A 17,532-nucleotide genomic window follows, 5' to 3' on the forward strand; every position below is an offset into this window, starting at 1 on the left:
ATAACCTTGGGACGTGGCTATTTCTATTCTTGATTATAATATGTTCTGAAGTTCTTAACTCTATGACAGGGTGGTGGTGTTTACAGATCTCGGTGAGAGTAGTGAAAGTCACCACCAAACATAATGGAGTGCAGGAATGAGACGCAGCTTAGGTGACTTGTTTGTGCCATACAGCAAAGCTGTGAATATTTCAGACGTTTGAAATTTGATGGAGCATGTTGCCTGTCAGGGGGCGATGGCTTGTCCTTCGCCACTATTGTGGTTTTTCTGTTACTTTTTGTTATAGTTGTGCATGCTGCTTATCACTGAAAAGCAGGATTGGAGCCTACAGAATACACATTCTAATTTGAATAAAATTCTGTCCCTGTGTGTGTGTTTTAAGAAGAAAAACAAAATCCTTTAGTCGTGTTAATTTAAAAAAACCCACAACAGCAACCCCATGTGTCTGTCTTTCAGCCTTTGGCAAATGACTGTTGAAGGTAGACTCATCAAGAGGGAATCCTTTTGCAAGTCAAGGAGATTTCTCTCTCCAAGTGAAAGCACTAGTAGCAATACAGCAGCAACTAACGTTATTTTCATAGGTGACTTCCAGAAACTCAAATCAAGCCAGGGACTCAAATTCAGCCACTCGGTAGCCATAGAAGCTGATTGAAAAGGTAACCTGAAATATATAGGATATGTAGAATATGTAAGATATGTAGAACCTGGAGCAATGTGTAAAATCGTAAGAGTACCTCTGGCCATGGGCAGAGTGTCTTTATCTTATCACTGGCCACACCTTGCCCCACCTCCTTGTAAGCACCAGTGATGCGACTGACCAGAGCATAGGTGACCATCTTCTGCTGTTGTTGCATCTTCTACTGTGTTCTGAAATCAGCGCTGGCCGTTTTAGAAATTAAGATTGCAATCCTGTGTGCATTTACCAGGGAATAATTCCCATTCAACTCATTGGAGCTTAACTTTTGAGTAGACAAATACAGAACTGCCCTGTTCTGCATTTCTGTCTAAGGGATCTAAGATTGCAAGCCTTGGAAAGAACTCTTATTTCTGATCTGGAAGAGATGGGATCAAATCCTCTTGGCATTACTGGGCTGCATGGATGCTGGTTAGACTTGGGATACAATTGTGTAAAGCTTCAGTGTATTATACCGGTGGATCTCTATGGCAATCTGAGTTGCAAAATAAAACAAGTAGGTCAGACAGACAACACTCTCTCCGTTGGACAGGGAAAGTCTGAGAATTTCGTCCAGAAAGAGAAAGTCTATTGGACAAGCCAGTGTTTATTCTCATGCAGTTCAATGTGTGCAGTGGCACAGAGAGTCAGCTGAATCTGTGTGCCAAAGAACCATAACAAAGGCCCTTTAATCTTTATAATATTAATGAAGACAGCATCATAGCTGGAAGAGGATGCAAAATAGGGGTTACAGCCTAAAGATGTTCAGTTGCATTACCAGGGACTGGGCATGAGAACATACACTGAGGACGTGAGCAGGAGGAAGAGCAGGTGGCAGGAGGTATTTAAGTTATTAATCCTATATGCAAATAGAAATATGCCAATAGAAGGGGGGAGACTACTTTGGAGGTTGGGAAAACCTATGGAAGGGCCATACTGCGCACTCCTCCCCTCATAATGATCAGCATTTTTGCTATGTAGATTGGGTGAGCCATTTAACATATGAAGTATATATAGTTTTAATTGTCAATTTTTCTTGCAACGTTCTGAACCAAAAGGTGGGTTAAAAATCTTTTAGTCAATATACAAGAGCTAGACTGAATTGACCTTTGGTTTCATGGCGATTACTTCAGCTGTCCTAAAAGTGTCTTCTCTCTGGCATGGCCTGACTTTGGATTGGTTTATCACTGGTGACTCCCCATGATGAGAGCCAACCAGGGTTTTTTTTCCTCATCTCTGCTCCACCCATGGTTTCCCCCCCCTCCCGCCCGGAGGGAGGAAAGTGGGCTACAGAGAACTCAGCCAGCTAGGATGACACAGAGCTCTGGGGAAAGGCATCGCCACCGGGAGCAAGGAAGAGTGGTTGCTTAAGCAGGGGCCAAACAGCTGCAGATAAGCCAATGCGTAAGTTCCTGTGGCCTGGGGGGGGCAAGGAATGAGTGTCAGGAAAATGAGAAGAACTGAGGGATTCCTAGCAAAAGGGCAGCCATGATGATAGAGATCCAAGATTGAAGCCAGTGGCAATTTCTTTGGTAGCTTTTTCCTATGCATGCTTATTTTATAAGTCCATCCCACAGTGTTTGCTTGGGACTTTTCACTGCAAGTAAATGAGCATAGTATGCTTATTAGATACAAAGAGATGGGGAAATTAAAAGTGGCAAAAGAAATGTGGCAACAGGACCACGGTTGTCTTCGTCGTGACATTCTGGGGAGGATCATGCCTTTTGATTATATAATTATGTTCTCAAAATTGTACTGCTGGAAACGGCTTGCATCCCACCCGCTCCCTGTTGCTTGTAACGCAATGTGATTGTGAATATTCGGTTAAGTAAACAATACTGAATTTATTTGAAATGGACAATTGCAGTCATTTGGACCTGTCTTCCAGATCAGAGTCTGACTCATTACTTTAAAACTGCACCTTTAAAAGAGCATGAGCACATCAAGTGTGTCTTCTTTTTTCAACAGGAGGGATATTCTCTGAATCTCAGTCCATCAACTTCTCCAGCTGCTCTAGGAGATAGGGAGAGAACTTGCTTCAATGGAATGAGTAAGCTTGACAAACACAAACTGTCTCTTGTTTCTTGGGGGGTTGTGGGGGGGTGTGGAATTATTTGTGTTATGAAGAAATATATAGTGGCCTCTTTATTGCAACGTTCACATTATTCTCAAGGTCTTATTCTTGCTTCCCTCCACCACTGCCACTTCTATATACCACCTCTGACTGCAGGTGGAGATTTATACCATTCAAGAGTAGAATGTTATGGAGATGGATTTTGGCCTGGTCTCCACCACGAAATATTAGTCTTCTATGTACAAAGATACTTTTTATTTTTAATATGGAGGAGCTGTGTGATCTTCTGCCTGCCCCCAGCACTCTGAATTCATGCAGCCTGGTGGGAGGATCACTTTATGCATTATACAGCATTTTTATTATTTCTTAATTTTAAATCGCAGTGCAATCCTCTGCAGGTCTACTCAGACCTGTCCCCTTTGAGTTCAATGGGACTGGTAAGCGTGCTTACGATTACAGGCTTAGTAAATGTGTGACTGAGATGGTTTTGGAATGAAGGAACGCCCGGGCTCATAGCACATGCTCTTAGCCACTACCCTGCACCAGCTCTGAGAAATTATATTATCAGACTCAAGCATTTCAAGGAGCTTTTATTTCTTTTCAGACAAGTCCTGGGTGGCCACTGATGTGTTGCAACATGAAAAACGGGCTAGCACTTACGCAGTAATTGTAATATGGAACATTTTGCAGTATTTAGTTATATTATTAACTCGAGGACCTTTCATTTTCTGCGTGTGAAATTCAAGTGTCTGAAGAATTAATTTCCAGCCACTAATGTGGGTCAGCTTTTGTACATTTAAATTACTTTGCATTTAGTTCTCCATAGGGTTTTTTATTATTATACTCCAGCGCTACTTTTTAAACTTTTTTATTATTATTGGTGACCTCCAGTGACTTGACTAATGGTTGTTGCGGGGCATGGATAACAGTGTAATCAGCAATATGACAGGCTATGGGCAGCTTGATCTACAGCCAGCGGTCAGAGCATTGAGTCTGGAGCCAATTTCCCTTGAAATAAATTAGGGCTAAGTGGGCTTTAATCCAAGCATCCTGGTCGACTATGGATCACATAGTTTTTGAACATAGAGCCTAGATTCCTGAGAGGTATGTTCTAAGGTGTGGCACGTGGTAGTTAACCACGTTGGATTCAGTTCCTGCTAACTCAGTGGAGCAAGGTCTAGGGAGAGAGACCAGTTTTCAGCCAGTAATGGTGGTAGGCAACAAGCAAAGGGCAAGCCCGCCCTGGAAGCTTTTTATAGGGATTCTGGCTTTGTCACATGACTTGATGTAGCCTATCGCTGCTCAAGAGACTCTTGTGCTGTCTTGAATGAATGATGGCAACCTCTAGGTTCAGAGACGGTGTGCTTCTGTGGTGCCAGATGCCAGGAACAGCAACAGTAGAGGGCTGTTGCCTTCATGTCTTGCTTGTGAGTTTCCCATAGGAACATTGGTCTAATCCAGCATGGCTCGTCTTTGTTATTATGACAGGTTATCCCAGCTTTCTTCAACCTGGTGCCCCACTCCCATCAACCACCATGGCTGTCGACTGGGGGTAATGGGGGCTGGAGGCCAAACCTTCTGAATGGCACCACATTGCAGGAGACTGTGTTACCCTTTACATGTCTAAGAGGTTGGTGTTAGTTTGACAGGTTCTCTACCTTGTATCCCTTAGGCACAGGCTCAGATGGAGGACTGAGTCATGCCACCAGATTCCTTGCTACTTATAAGACGAAAGATACCAGAGTATTTTATCCCCCACTTCGATAACTGAAGACTAATGCCTCCTTGTAGTGTGCTATAATCTTTGTTCTAAACCTGGTTTGAGAATTTGTCTTATGCAGATGCTGTATATTTTTAAAAATCATTTATAGCAGTGGAACGATAATTTTATGAACACAAATAGATGTATTATAATTACTGAATATGCACTGGAGTAATGCACAAAACCCAAGTCATTAAATTTTCATTACGAATGTATAAATTGGGGAAACGATCAGATTTGTTTCTAGAAATGTAATTCCTTCTAGGTCACAGACTAGCAGAGGGATGCATAAAGGTTGAGATGAGCTTAAAAGCTTGTGTATGGGATCTGAGATGAAGGAAAATGAGGGAGCGAGAAGAGTGTAAGAAAAGGTAGCACTATGTTGTAGTAATGAATACTTTCATATAAAGAATTGGCTTATTCTAGTGATTAACAGATTCATTATGTGGTGCTAAATATCGAGCTCCTCCAGACAACCTATTTATTGAGCATTCAGCCTGATGTGCTTGTACAAAGTTTATCTGCAGGTTAGATTATATCCAGTCTTCATTGTGTATTTGTTGCGCTTTGTTTATGGGGTGGTTATATGGCAATGGCTATTCATCTTGATTTGCTCTGGAGATGTTTATATGTCATCCGTTAATCATTCATTCATTCCACACTTTTCCATGCCTTTCCCGGTCACTTTCCAAGCTGCAAAAGGCCAGTTTCTTTTTTTAAAGTGGATTTTGTTTGCACTGCGGTGAAAGAGTACTTTAAATCCACTTTAATTGCACAAAGTTCCTGTTATGTGCTTGAAACCCTCCTGCAAAATACTGACAGTCTGGAGTATCTCAGTTTTATTTTGTTTAAACCCTAGTCCTCATGGATTCCGGAGAACATTTTGAAGATGGTACCACTTAGGTTGAGAGCCAGTATACCCTTGAATGCCACTTGTAGTGGAGAACTGTTGTCTTCATTTCTTGGTTGTGGGCTTCCTGGTGATGTTGTTATCTGGTTGGCTACTGCTTAGAGTGGGGTGCTAGACAGATGGGACCTTATTCTGATCCTCCAAGTTTCTTCTGGTGCTCTCATCGTCTTTGCTCATGGCTGCTGATAATTCTCTGCAGATACAGCCCTAATGATCATTAAAACTTTCATTCAGCATTTCTGGATTTATCATTCTTGCTCTGTGCTAGAAAGCATCTTGAGACCAAGATGTAAAATTAATTACAGGCTTGGCAGGCAAAGTGAGGACGTTTGCTTCTAATAAGGGAAACAACTTATTGGGAATCTCACCTGTGTAAGCCACTTCAATTTGAACAGGAGTTGCGTCAGAGTACAGCTGTAGATCTCCGGTTCGTTTCAATTAAGCTTGTTCAGAGGAATCTGATAAATTGTGCCCAACTCTCTCTTTTCTATGTGTTAACGTTTTAAGATTAGCTAATTGAACTGCAGTGCATTTGAAACTGCTGTGTGACCATGGTAACTCATTGCTTAGTTTAATTAAACGCTACACAGAGACGTGCACATGCTTGTACATGAATTTGTGTGAATTTTTCTTCCCCAGCTCATAAATTATTTCTCATTCAGACGATGACAAATTTTGGTAGGACTTCAGACTCTGATGCCAGTAGAAATACCTAGGCTTGCATTGGGAACTTTAGCTTTATGTCGGGTTGATTGCCCAGTAATATTGCAGTCTGGCTGAACATTCAAAATAAGCTTGAGAATACGCACCATAAATTCCAAGTGTGAATAAATAAATCATATTTGCAGTGTGTGTAATCTTTAGAACTTTCTAGCTTAGATACTCTTCAGCTTACATCCAGCTTCTCCTTGTGTAGCTCTGGGTGGCATTCATGGAATTCCCCATAGTCTCTGATACAGGCATTGACCACACTTGCTTCATATAGAACTTCACATTGCTGAAACAGAATGTCCCGTAGCAAATGTTCTTGCCTCTCCCTCATAATACATTGGTGGTACCTCGGGTTACATATGCTTCAGGTTACATACGCTTCAGGTTACAGACTCCGCTAACCCAGAAATAGTGCTTCAGGTTAAGAACTTTGCTTCAGGATGAGAACAGAAATTGTGCTCCGGCGGCGCAGCAGCAGCAGGAGGCCCCGTTAGCTAAAGTGGTGCTTCAGGTTAAGAACAGTTTCAGGTTAAGAACGGACCTCCGGAATGAATTAAGTACTTAATCCGAGGTACCACTGTATTTAGGTGCACTTACACCATGTTGTTACATCATTACATGGTATGTTTTCCTATTGGTAGGTAGCAGTGAGTTGGGTGAAGAAACACAGGTGATGATGTCAGGTGTGGTGGATGTTCCAAAATGTTACAGAGGAGAAGGTGGAGAACTTGATAGGGATGGCCATTTGTGTCACTAGTCCCATGTTCATTGTAATGCCGAGGCGGTGAACCCTGAGGCCCTCCAGATGGCGAGGGACTACAACTCCCATCATACCTGACCAGTGTTGGGTTGATGGGAGCTGGAGTCAAACATCTGGAGAGTAACAGAGTTAACTATCCCTGGTGTAATATGTAGTTCTACCCTTAGCATCAAACGTATCCATTCTTAAGGAAATCAGCCCTGAGTGCTCACTGGAAGGACAGATCATGAAGCTGAGGCTCCAATACTTTGGCCACCTCATGAGAAGAGAAGACTCCCTGGAAAAGACCCTGATGTTGGGAAAGATTGAGGGCACAAGGAGAAGGGGACGACAGAGGACGAGATGGTTGGACAGTGTTCTCGAAGCTACAAACATGAGTCTGACCAAACTGCGGGAGGCAGTGGAAGACAGGAGTGCCTGGCGTGCTCTGGTCCATGGGGTCACGAAGAGTCGGACATGACTAAACGACTAAACAACAACACCCTTAGCATCAATGCTACTATGGGATAGCTCAGTTGGTAGAGCGTGGCACTCATAATCTCAGGGTCATAGGTTCAAGTCTCACATTGGGGGAAAGATTCCTGCATTGCAGAGGGTTGGACTAGATGACCTTCATGGTCCCTTGCAACTCTATGATTCTATGATACCATAGCTTCAGGTCCTCCTAAAACATTACACTACAAAATAATCACCTCGGACTAAGTTTCCTCCCGCCTCAAGAACGTGAACCTAACCTCTTTTCAAAGACTTGTGCTGTATCAAAGCATTTATTTGGAACATTTTTATTTGATTTTTGGGCTTGAGTCAGCTAAGACAAACTGCTATAGTGGGAACTGTACAGTTTTGCTGTGGGTATTTTATGCCTGGATGCCTTCCTTCCTGTCGTGTGTTTTTTAAAAATAAAATAAAAAAGAGTAAAAGAAAAACTGCAGGTGAATACTTGTTACTACATGTTTTAGAGAGTTCAATGAAATATAGTCCTTGGAGCAGAATAAAGTACGTTTAGGTTTCCTAAAGGTAGCACCACACTGCTCTACTGCTGCCTCAAAAGGCCTGCAGGGCTTTTGACCCATCAAGCCAAAAGGAGCTCACTAGTCTTGCATATAGTGGTCCAAGGAGGCTCAGCTTTTTATCTTTCTTTCTTTGTTTTTGAGACTATAAAAAGATTGAGTATTTCTAAGTGGCTGAGAGACCATCTTGACTGTGCTTTCAGTTAACCAGAACAACATGGGTGTCATGTCACACAGCTCAGTTTGGGTGCTATGTTGCAGTACAAAGGAAATGTAAGGGTTTTTTTTAATAAACAAAAGCTACTGTGTAGTGTATACACTTAGGTATCACTTTATGAATGTTCACTAGGTGAAAATTCACTTATCCAAGCATGAAGAATTAGTACCCAAACCTCCCTATTCACACTGAGGATTCAGATATCCAAACAAAAGGCTTTTTTTTTTTTTACTTGTTTGCCTTTTGCTGGTTGGCTGAGGAACAAACAGAGGGAAGGAGGGGGAGCAATGAGACAAATCGGAGCATTTTTTTCAGCATTTCCTGGGTGGGGTTTGTTTTTGGGGGTGGGGTGGGACAAAACTCCGTGGTTGGGAATGCATTAGAATTTTCCCCATAGGAATCAGTGGAAATTGTGGACTTATTATGTGAACAGTCACCTAATGAATGCCTTTCAGGGAACACATTGTGTTCAGTAAGCATGACCCCCTCCATGTACAAAGAAATAACCATAAACACCAGTGGGAGCAGCACATTGGCTCTGTGTGTTTACACTGCCTCAGCCCTCTCCCTCTATCTCCCACTAAGCAGCAGAGACACGACTGACTGGAGGTTGGGTGAGCAATGCCACCATACCATGCTGCCCACTGCTGCTATTAACACACCTATTCTCCTATTCTTCTAATGTAAACATAACAGTGAAAATTCTCTATTGTATCTAGAAAGCTTTTCTATCCTGACGTTTAAAAAACAATTCACACCAAAGCTTCCTCTTCTTCTAATTTCAAGAGCCATCCATCAAACACTGGGTGGGTAAAAATCTGACAGATCATCATTATGCAAGCAATAAATTAATATTATTATTTTTTTAAAAAATGGGTGTTTTGTATTCAGGTGGCAGCATACAAATAAGAGTTTGCTGTCTGCCTAGGCTTCAGTCTTCAAAAGTAGAAATTATCACCTTGCACAACCTTTCTAAAGATGTTTGAGCCTTAGGCTTAAGTACCTGAATGTCAGAATGAATAGAGATCTGGATAGCCAACTTATTGCTCAAGGTGGAAAACAGTACAGTGAGCAAAAGCAGAAAGAGTGCTACAAGAGAATTCATGGGATGGGCATGGGGTAGCAAGCTTTGGAAGTAAGAGTTTCATTACTATTCAAAATGATTTCCTTGGCAGTTTACATAAGAGTTTTCAGAAATACAAACAGAAGTGATCAGGGATGTGCTTAGGAAAAGCAAATAAAAGGGTGTTGGAGTTCATTAAAAAGTTTGACACAGTCTTGGGGAATCATGCCGAGTCTGTGTGGTGAACATATGAGTATGCATGAATGCTTGTGTCTTAGTTTACATTCTGCTGCCTCACGTATGGCAAAAGGGGAAGCTATTGATAAAGGTAAAGGTAAAGGGACCCCTCACCATTAGGTCCAGTCATGACTGACTCTGGGGTTGCGGCGCTCATCTTGCTTTAGTGGCCGAGCGTACAGCTTCCGGGTCATGTGGCCAGCATGACTAAGCCGCTTCTGGCAAACCAGAGCAGCACACGGAAACGCTGTTTACCTTCCCGCCGGAGTGGTACCTATTTATCTACTTGTACTTTGATGTGCTCTCAAACTGCTAGGTTGGCAGGAGCAGAGACCGAGTAACGGGAGCTCACCCCATCACTGACCTTCTGATCAGCAAGTCCTGGGCTCTGTGGTTTAACCCACAGCGCCACCTGCATCCCTAAGCTATTGATAAGTTGAACCAATAGGCACTTTCAGCTGAAAGGCTGACTGCCTGGAACTGATGGGAGTTGTAGTCTAACTACAACTGGTTGGTATCCTATTGACTACTCCTGAATGGGGAAACTATTGACAACAAGTTGAACCAGTAAGAGCTTTCAGCTGAGGTGTGTAGCTTCTAATAAAATAATCACAACCACAACCACCTCCCTGATTTGGAAACTGAGGCACTTCAGGGCTATAAGATTTCCAGAGAGTAGGAAAGTACTATTAGTGACTCCTCTGATCTGGCATTCCCCCTCGGCAGAAACAGTAAGGGGATGACTGGGACTTTGATTTTCGTCACATACGTAGGTATTTGGACTGAAAGCCTTGCTGGATCAGAATTAAAATACTCCTGCCCCAACCTTTGGTTTCCAACAGTGACCAGGCAGATGCCTCTGTGAAGGGTTGTGGCCAAGACAACAGCCTTCCCTTGTTTGTCTGTAGCAACTTGCACTTGGATGTATCTGAACATGGCAGCTCCATTCAGCTGTAATGGCTGATAGCCATTGATGGACTTCACTGTGATTAATGACAGTGAGAGAGAAAATAAAGTATTCCATTAACAGGTTCATGAAGTGAAATAGTCTAGAGGAACACCAGTAGAAAATTGAAACCTAGCAGGGGATGGCTTTGGTTTTTCAAAATTCAGCAGTTCCCCGTGTGAGGCTTGCTCCACTTCTCACCTAGCATTCTGCTCAGTTCACCACATCATAGTTGCAATGCCCTGTGGCGCCCCCTAGGCCCAGTGCCCAGTGCAGCAGAATCCACCTCTGAGCCCAGTGTAGCAACTGTTTTGAAATTAAGTTGTGAAGTTGCACAGTATTCATAGCAATGTTTATTCTACGCATTGTGTTTTATAAGCTTTGCAGCAGCAAATATTACACCTTTAGATGAATAACTTGTTTTGTTTTAATTAGGGTACCGAGTTATTTTAATGTCCCGGGAGGTGTTCATGTGTGCATCTGTGTGCAGTGTGCATATGTTTGCTGCAAGAGTCCTGCTTTCATGTTGTGGTAGTTTTAGCATGCCAGAATCTGGAGAACTTCTACCTGCCTTATTAGCAATTATTCAGCCTCTTTCTCCACAGACTGACCCGTCTCTACACTTTCGTACACTACCTGTTTCAATAAGACCCAGTGAGCTGTACAAAATGTCTCATTACCTGTTTGGGGGTCCATGAGGAACACATATGCTGGATTTCTCCAGGTTGCACTCTGGTCCCACATGCATGCACATCCGACTGCTTGAGCTGTACCAAAGACAACTCCCAAATATGTCCAGTCTCATGTTGCACCTTACTGCTACAGAAGCACAGATGTTCTCTTTTTTATTTTTCCTTTTGGAGATGTGACCTTCATCTGCTTTCTATCTTCAGACTGCCTCCCGTGTGTATTCTCTCTCTCTCTCTCTCTCTCTCTCTCTCTCTCTCTCTCTCTCTCTCTCTGTGTGTGTGTGTGTGTGTGAAGTTAGCACTGACAATCTCACTGCTGCCTGCCTGTGCATCATCAGGTCACTGCCGAAAGCAGTTTGAATGCAGTTCGAGAGACAGGCTTGCTATTTCAAATTCCATCTAGGGGAGTCGGGTTGGCAAAGATCTCTGCCCCCACCTCACCCCCGGTCTCTGTTTCTTCGTCTCATATGTGTGAGTAGGAAAGTCTGAGCAAGGTCTAAAAGTTCACTTGGATATATTCTGTGGCAGTTTTGAATAAGGGATTCCTCCCAGGATATACAGCCAGTTTTCTTAGGATAAATTAACTCCATTTGAAGTGGCAATTTAAAAAGTGTAGTACATGCTTTAGCCTTCACATTTTCTAACCCACCCAGACAAATGCTGTCCTGTAGGGACGTGACATGGGCATAGCTAAGGGGGAGGGCGGGGGCAATTGCCCCCCTAAATCAATACAAATCAATACAAATATGAGGTTCTGCCCCCTGGCTATGTCCATGAGACATGATATATTCTTACCTCTGCCTGTGATTTGTGGGGGGAAATGGCTCTCAGACATGAACTCAATGGGACTTACTCCTAAGTAAATATACTTCTTGCATTTTTTCACCCGATCCTTTTTATCAGACATTTGGATTGCATTTCTAAACCCACGTATCTGTGAAGCTTACTTCTCAGCAGTTATGTCTAGGGTTGCCCTGTTAAGGAACAAGTTGTGCACAGCATGAACTCCTGCTGTCTGAATCGTCCTCCTCCAAACTGTCACCCCCTTTAAGCCGCTAGGAGCTCAGATGACTGAGCAGCAGAGCAATCTCCCTCAGCAAATCTTCTCCCACTGGAATCATGCCCCATATAACATTATATACAGGATTTAAGATGCACTTTGCAAATATCTGTGCACTTTGCATTTTGCAAACATCCGTGCTGTAAATGAACTCATCAATATTAACAATTTCCCGGGCAAAGAGAAATAATTAATCATTTATCTGGAATTCATTTTGCACACCACTTGTTTTCCAATCTTGTATTTGTTCGTTTGCATTTTTATGGAAAGATCGTTTTATTGCTGCTATTAATGTATTTATGGACTTCACCAGCTTGTGACGTAAACAGTGACCCACCGGTGGAAGGGTTTTACAAGAGGTGGCACAAAACTGTGAAAGGATGTCCTGATCCTTTGTTTTGGAGCTCAACTTGTTCACTTCACCCAGACTTGCTGTTACATAATGTCACATTACATAAGCAAGAACAGTGTAATTTGCATAATCGTCAACCCTGTAATTTGGTGGTTACAATTGGCAGATCTTTCTCAAATGCCCGGGGCTAGAAATTTACTGTGACGGCTGGAAACTGATTGTTGGCTTAGGATTCATTATTAATATTGATGAGTAGTGCAGAAGAGTGGTCAGATGTCGACATTAATTTCTGAAAATAGAATCAAGGCATTTTTAAAATGGTCATTCAAATGCAACGTGTGTTGTTGAAATGCAGCAATATACTGGCAAGTGCCACTCATTGTCAGTTTGATGGGCTTGTGTCCTTATACAGAATTAAAGAGAAAAGTAGTGTTAATGATTTGATATTTTGCACCTGCTACCTTGTGTGGTGTGGAACTGCCGTCTGTCTCTCCTGTCATCAAAAATAGGTTTGTGGTGGTGTTTCACCTCTTGCCTGTCGGTCATCTCTCAATACCACTCAGAACTGATGCCTCAGTTACCAGAATGATGTGGGAGCAATTTCCTCCATTTCTAGTCCCTTTAGTACAGTGGTACCTCTGGATACGAACGGGATCCGTTCCAGAGCCCCATTCACATCCTGAAGTAAACGTAAGACGCGTCTGCACGTGTGCAGGTCGCGTTTTGCCACTTCCACGCATGCACGTGACATCATTTTGAGCATCTGCGCATGCACGAGCAGCGAAACCCGGAAGTGATGCGCTCCATTACTTCCGGGTCGCTGCGAAGCGCAACCCAAAAATACTTAACTTGAAGCTACTTCAACCTGAGGTGTGACTGTAGGGCAGCGGCTGAAGAAGGAACAAAAAGGGTTTTCTTGTGTGAGTTTCTTGTGGCTGATTAGCTGCTTTCTCTGTGCAAAGGTCAGAGGGGGCAGGGCTTCTGTTGAGGTAGGGGATTAGCTGTGGGAGGAGCAGTTTGATCCATCTTTTAGATTTAGGGGAGCTAGTCTCAAACGTTTGTTGGGGGAGATATAGGTTTATTTGGGGGGATTTATTTGTCCTGTCTTCACGCTTTTTATGATGGAGGACCGCTGTAGTCACCCCCAACGACACCTTCTCAAGATGGAGGGTGAGGGAACAGCTGCAGTCGCCTGTGGTTCCTGCGCAATGTTTGCCATCTTGCCAAAGGTTGCAGGCAGCTTTACCTGCAGCAATTGCATGTTGATTGCCCTCTTAAAAGACAAAGTCCAGCAACTGGAGGAACGTGTAGCTACGCTCCAAAGAATTAGAGAGCTGGAGCTCTTCTTGGAAGCAACAGAGCACACCGTCTCCACCAAGGAGGAGACAGGGGACTCCCCTGAGAAGGAGGCTAGTTCACCAACACAGGAGCCAGATATATGGAGAAACGTGACTCAAAGAAGTAGGAGGCCCAGGGTTCGCTCTGATTGTTTAGAAATACGCAATCGCTTTGAGGTCCTTTCCCCTAGCATGGAAGACGAAGAGCAGACTCCATTTGAGGATCTCTCCCTCATTACAGTCGATCAGGTATATGAAGACGAGCAGCAAAGGCAGTCTTCAGGGAATGTGCAGGCGACCTTGGAACGGACAGCTCACGGAAGAACCCCGACCAGACCTAAGAGGAGGCGTGTAGTGGTGATAGGGGATTCCCTACTGAGGGGAACAGAAGCAGTGATCTGTGGGCCTGACAAGATGTCTCGGGAAGTGTGCTGTCTCCCCGGGGCTAAGATCCAAGATGTAACTGAACGACTGCAAGGAATCATAAAACCCACTGACAAATACCCCTTCCTCTTGGTTCATGTGGGAACCAATGACACTGCAAGCAATAGCCTCCAGAAGATCAAAAGAGATTACGAGGCTCTGGGCAGGAAATTGAAGCAATTAAATGCACAAATTGTCATCTCATCTGTCCTCCCAGTTGAACGACGTGGCCCAGGGAGAGAGGGAAAAATAGTGGAAGTGAACAACTGGCTTCGCAAATGGTGTAAACAGGAACGGTTTGGATTCTTAGATCACGGAATGCAGTTTCTTGAAGATGGACTTCTGGCAAGCGATGGGCTGCACCTCACAACGGTTGGTAGGAATGTTTTTGCAAAAAATCTCAGAAACCTCATCAGGAGGGCTTTAAACTGACTAATGTGGGGGAGGGAGACAGTGCTCCTGAAGGTAGGAGTCTATCAATTGATGAAGATGATCATCCAAATGTCATAGACCGAATGGAGCAAACAGCACGCAGACCTAGTGGTGGGAGGAAAAAATCCTTAAATAAGAGACACGGGGGAATGATTAATGGACTTCAATGTCTGTACACTAATGCGCAAAGTATGGGAAATAAACAAGATGAGCTTGAGCTCTTGGTACAGCAAACTAAATATGACATAATAGGCATCACTGAAACCTGGTGGGATAAGTCCCACGATTGGAATGTAATAATGGAGGGATACAATCTATTTCAGAGAAACAGACCAGACAAGAAAGGAGGAGGAGTGGCGTTATATGTCAGGGATGTGTATACCTGTGAAGAGATCCAAGATTTAGAACCTCAAAGCCAAAGTGAGAGCATTTGGGTCAAAATTAAGGGAGAGAAGAATAACAGTGACCTCATTGTGGGAGTTTACTATAGATCCCCAAGCCAAACGGAGGACATAGATGATGCCTTCCTGGAACAGATGGCCAAGCATGCAAAAGGAAGGGAGATAGTAGTAATGGGGGACTTCAATTACCCGGATATTTGTTGGATGTCAAACTCAGCCAAGAGCATAAGGTCAAACAGATTCCTCACTGGCCTTGCAGACAACTTCATTGTCCAGAAAGTGGGAGAAGCTACAAGAGGAACAGCCATTTTAGATCTGGTCCTAACCAATGTTGATGACCTGGTTAGTGGGGTAGAAGTGGAAGGATCATTAGGCGCGAGTGATCATGCTCTTCTGAAGTTTACTATACAGCGGAAAGGAGCAGCCAAGCATACTAGGACTCAATTTCTCGACTTTAAGAAAGCCGACTTCATAAAACTTAGGGAAGTGCTGGGTGAGATCCCATGGACAGTAATACTAAAAGGAAAGGGAGTTCATGATGGCTGGGAGTTTGTTAAGAGGGAGATAGTAAAAGCACAACTTCAGGCAATACCAATGAGACGGAAACATGGAAGGTGCCTAAAGAAGCCAGGGTGGCTATCTAAAGAACTTTTAACTGAGTTAAGATTAAAAAAGGATGTGTACAAAAAATGGAAAAGGGGGGAAACCACCAAAGAGGAATTCAAACAAATAGCCAGCACGTGTAGACACAAAGTCAGAAAAGCTAAAGCACAGAATGAACTCAGGCTTGCTAGAGAGGTTAAAAGCAACAAAAAAGGCTTTTATGGGTATGTTCGTAGCAAAAGGAAGAACAAAGAAACAGTGGGGTCACTCAGAGGAGAAGATGGTGAAATGCAAACAGGGGACACAGAAAGGGCTGAACTCCTCAATGCCTTCTTTGCCTCAGTCTTCTCCGATAAAGAAAACAATGCCCGACCTGAAGAATTTGGAGCAAATGATTCAGCAGAGGAAACACAGCCCAGAATAACTAAGGAGATAGTACAAGAATACTTGGCTAGTCTAGATGTATTCAAGTCTCCAGGGCCAGATGAACTGCATCCAAGAGTATTAAAAGAACTGGCAGATGTGATTTCAGAACCACTGGCAGTCATCTTTGAGAATTCCTGGAGAACAGGCGAAGTCCCGGCAGACTGGAGGAGGGCAAATGTTGTCCCTATTTTCAAAAAGGGGAAAAGAGAGGACCCAAATAATTACCGCCCAGTCAGTCTGACATCAATACCAGGGAAGATTCTGGAGCAGATCATTAAGCAAACAGTCTGTGAGCACCTGGAAAGGAATGCTGTGATCACCAATAGTCAGCATGGATTTCTGAAAAATAAGTCATGTCAGACTAACCTGATCTCGTTTTTTGACAGAATTACAAGCCTGGTAGATGAAGGGAACGCAGTGGATGTAGCCTACCTTGATTTCAGCAAGGCATTTGACAAGGTGCCCCATGATATTCTTGTAAAGAAGCTGGTAAAATGCGGTCTTGACTATGCTACCACTCAGTGGATTTGTAGCTGGCTGACTGACCGAACCCAAAGGGTGCTCATCAATGGTTCCTCTTCATCCTGGAGAAGAGTGACTAGTGGGGTGCCACAGGGTTCTGTCTTGGGCCCGGTCTTATTCAACATCTTTATCAACGACTTGGATGATGGACTCAAGGGCATCCTGATCAAATTTGCAGATGACACCAAACTGGGAGGGGTGGCTAACACCCCAGAGGACAGGAACACACTTCAAAACGACCTTGACAGATTAGAGAACTGGGCCAAAACAAACAAGATGAATTTTAACAGGGAGAAATGTAAAGTATTGCACTTGGGCAAAAAAAATGAGAGGCACAAATACAAGATGGGTGACACCTGGCTTGAGAGCACTACATGTGAAAAGGATCTAGGAGTCTTGGTTGACCACAAACTTGACATGAGCCAACAGTGTGACGCGGCAGCTAAAAAAGCCAATGCAATTCTGGGCTGCATCAATAGGAGTATAGCATCTAGATCAAGGGAAGTAATAGTGCCACTGTATTCTGCTCTGGTCAGACCTCACCTGGAGTACTGTGTCCAGTTCTGGGCACCACAGTTCAAGAAGGACATTGACAAACTGGAACGTGTCCAGAGGAGGGCAACCAAAATGGTCAAAGGCCTGGAAACGATGCCTTATGAGGAACGGCTAAGGGAGCTGGGCATGTTTAGCCTGGAGAAGAGGAGGTTAAGGGGTGATATGATAGCCATGTTCAAATATATAAAAGGATGTCACATAGAGGAGGGAGAAAGGTTGTTTTCTGCTGCTCCAGAGAAGCGGACACGGAGCAATGGATACAAACTACAAGAAAGAAGATTCCACCTAAACATTAGGAAGAACTTCCTGACAGTAAGAGCTGTTCGACAGTGGAATTTGCTGCCAAGGAGTGTGGTGGAGTCTCCTTCT

General features: G+C 43.5%; 1 protein-coding gene across 2 annotated transcripts in view; it reads left to right on the forward strand.

Moving 5' to 3' along the window:
* Window positions 1–1,448: 1,448 nt before the first annotated feature.
* The window catches only part of PHYHIPL (phytanoyl-CoA 2-hydroxylase interacting protein like), an 81,207-nt gene continuing 65,123 nt past the window's right edge, over window positions 1,449–17,532 (forward strand). The window contains exons 1-2 of one of the 2 annotated variants that reach the window (XM_053388338.1): window positions 1,449–1,514; window positions 2,642–2,723. In XM_053388338.1, coding sequence (XP_053244313.1) covers window positions 1,464–1,514; window positions 2,642–2,723 — 133 coding nt within the window. In that variant the 5' untranslated portion in view covers window positions 1,449–1,463. Of the gene's footprint in view, window positions 1,515–1,956; window positions 2,078–2,641; window positions 2,724–17,532 lie in introns of those variants that run through there. The other variant, XM_053388340.1, reaches the window with a different exon arrangement.

Source organism: Podarcis raffonei, chromosome 5 (assembly GCF_027172205.1).
Source record: "Podarcis raffonei isolate rPodRaf1 chromosome 5, rPodRaf1.pri, whole genome shotgun sequence".
Taxonomy (NCBI): domain Eukaryota; kingdom Metazoa; phylum Chordata; class Lepidosauria; order Squamata; family Lacertidae; genus Podarcis; species Podarcis raffonei.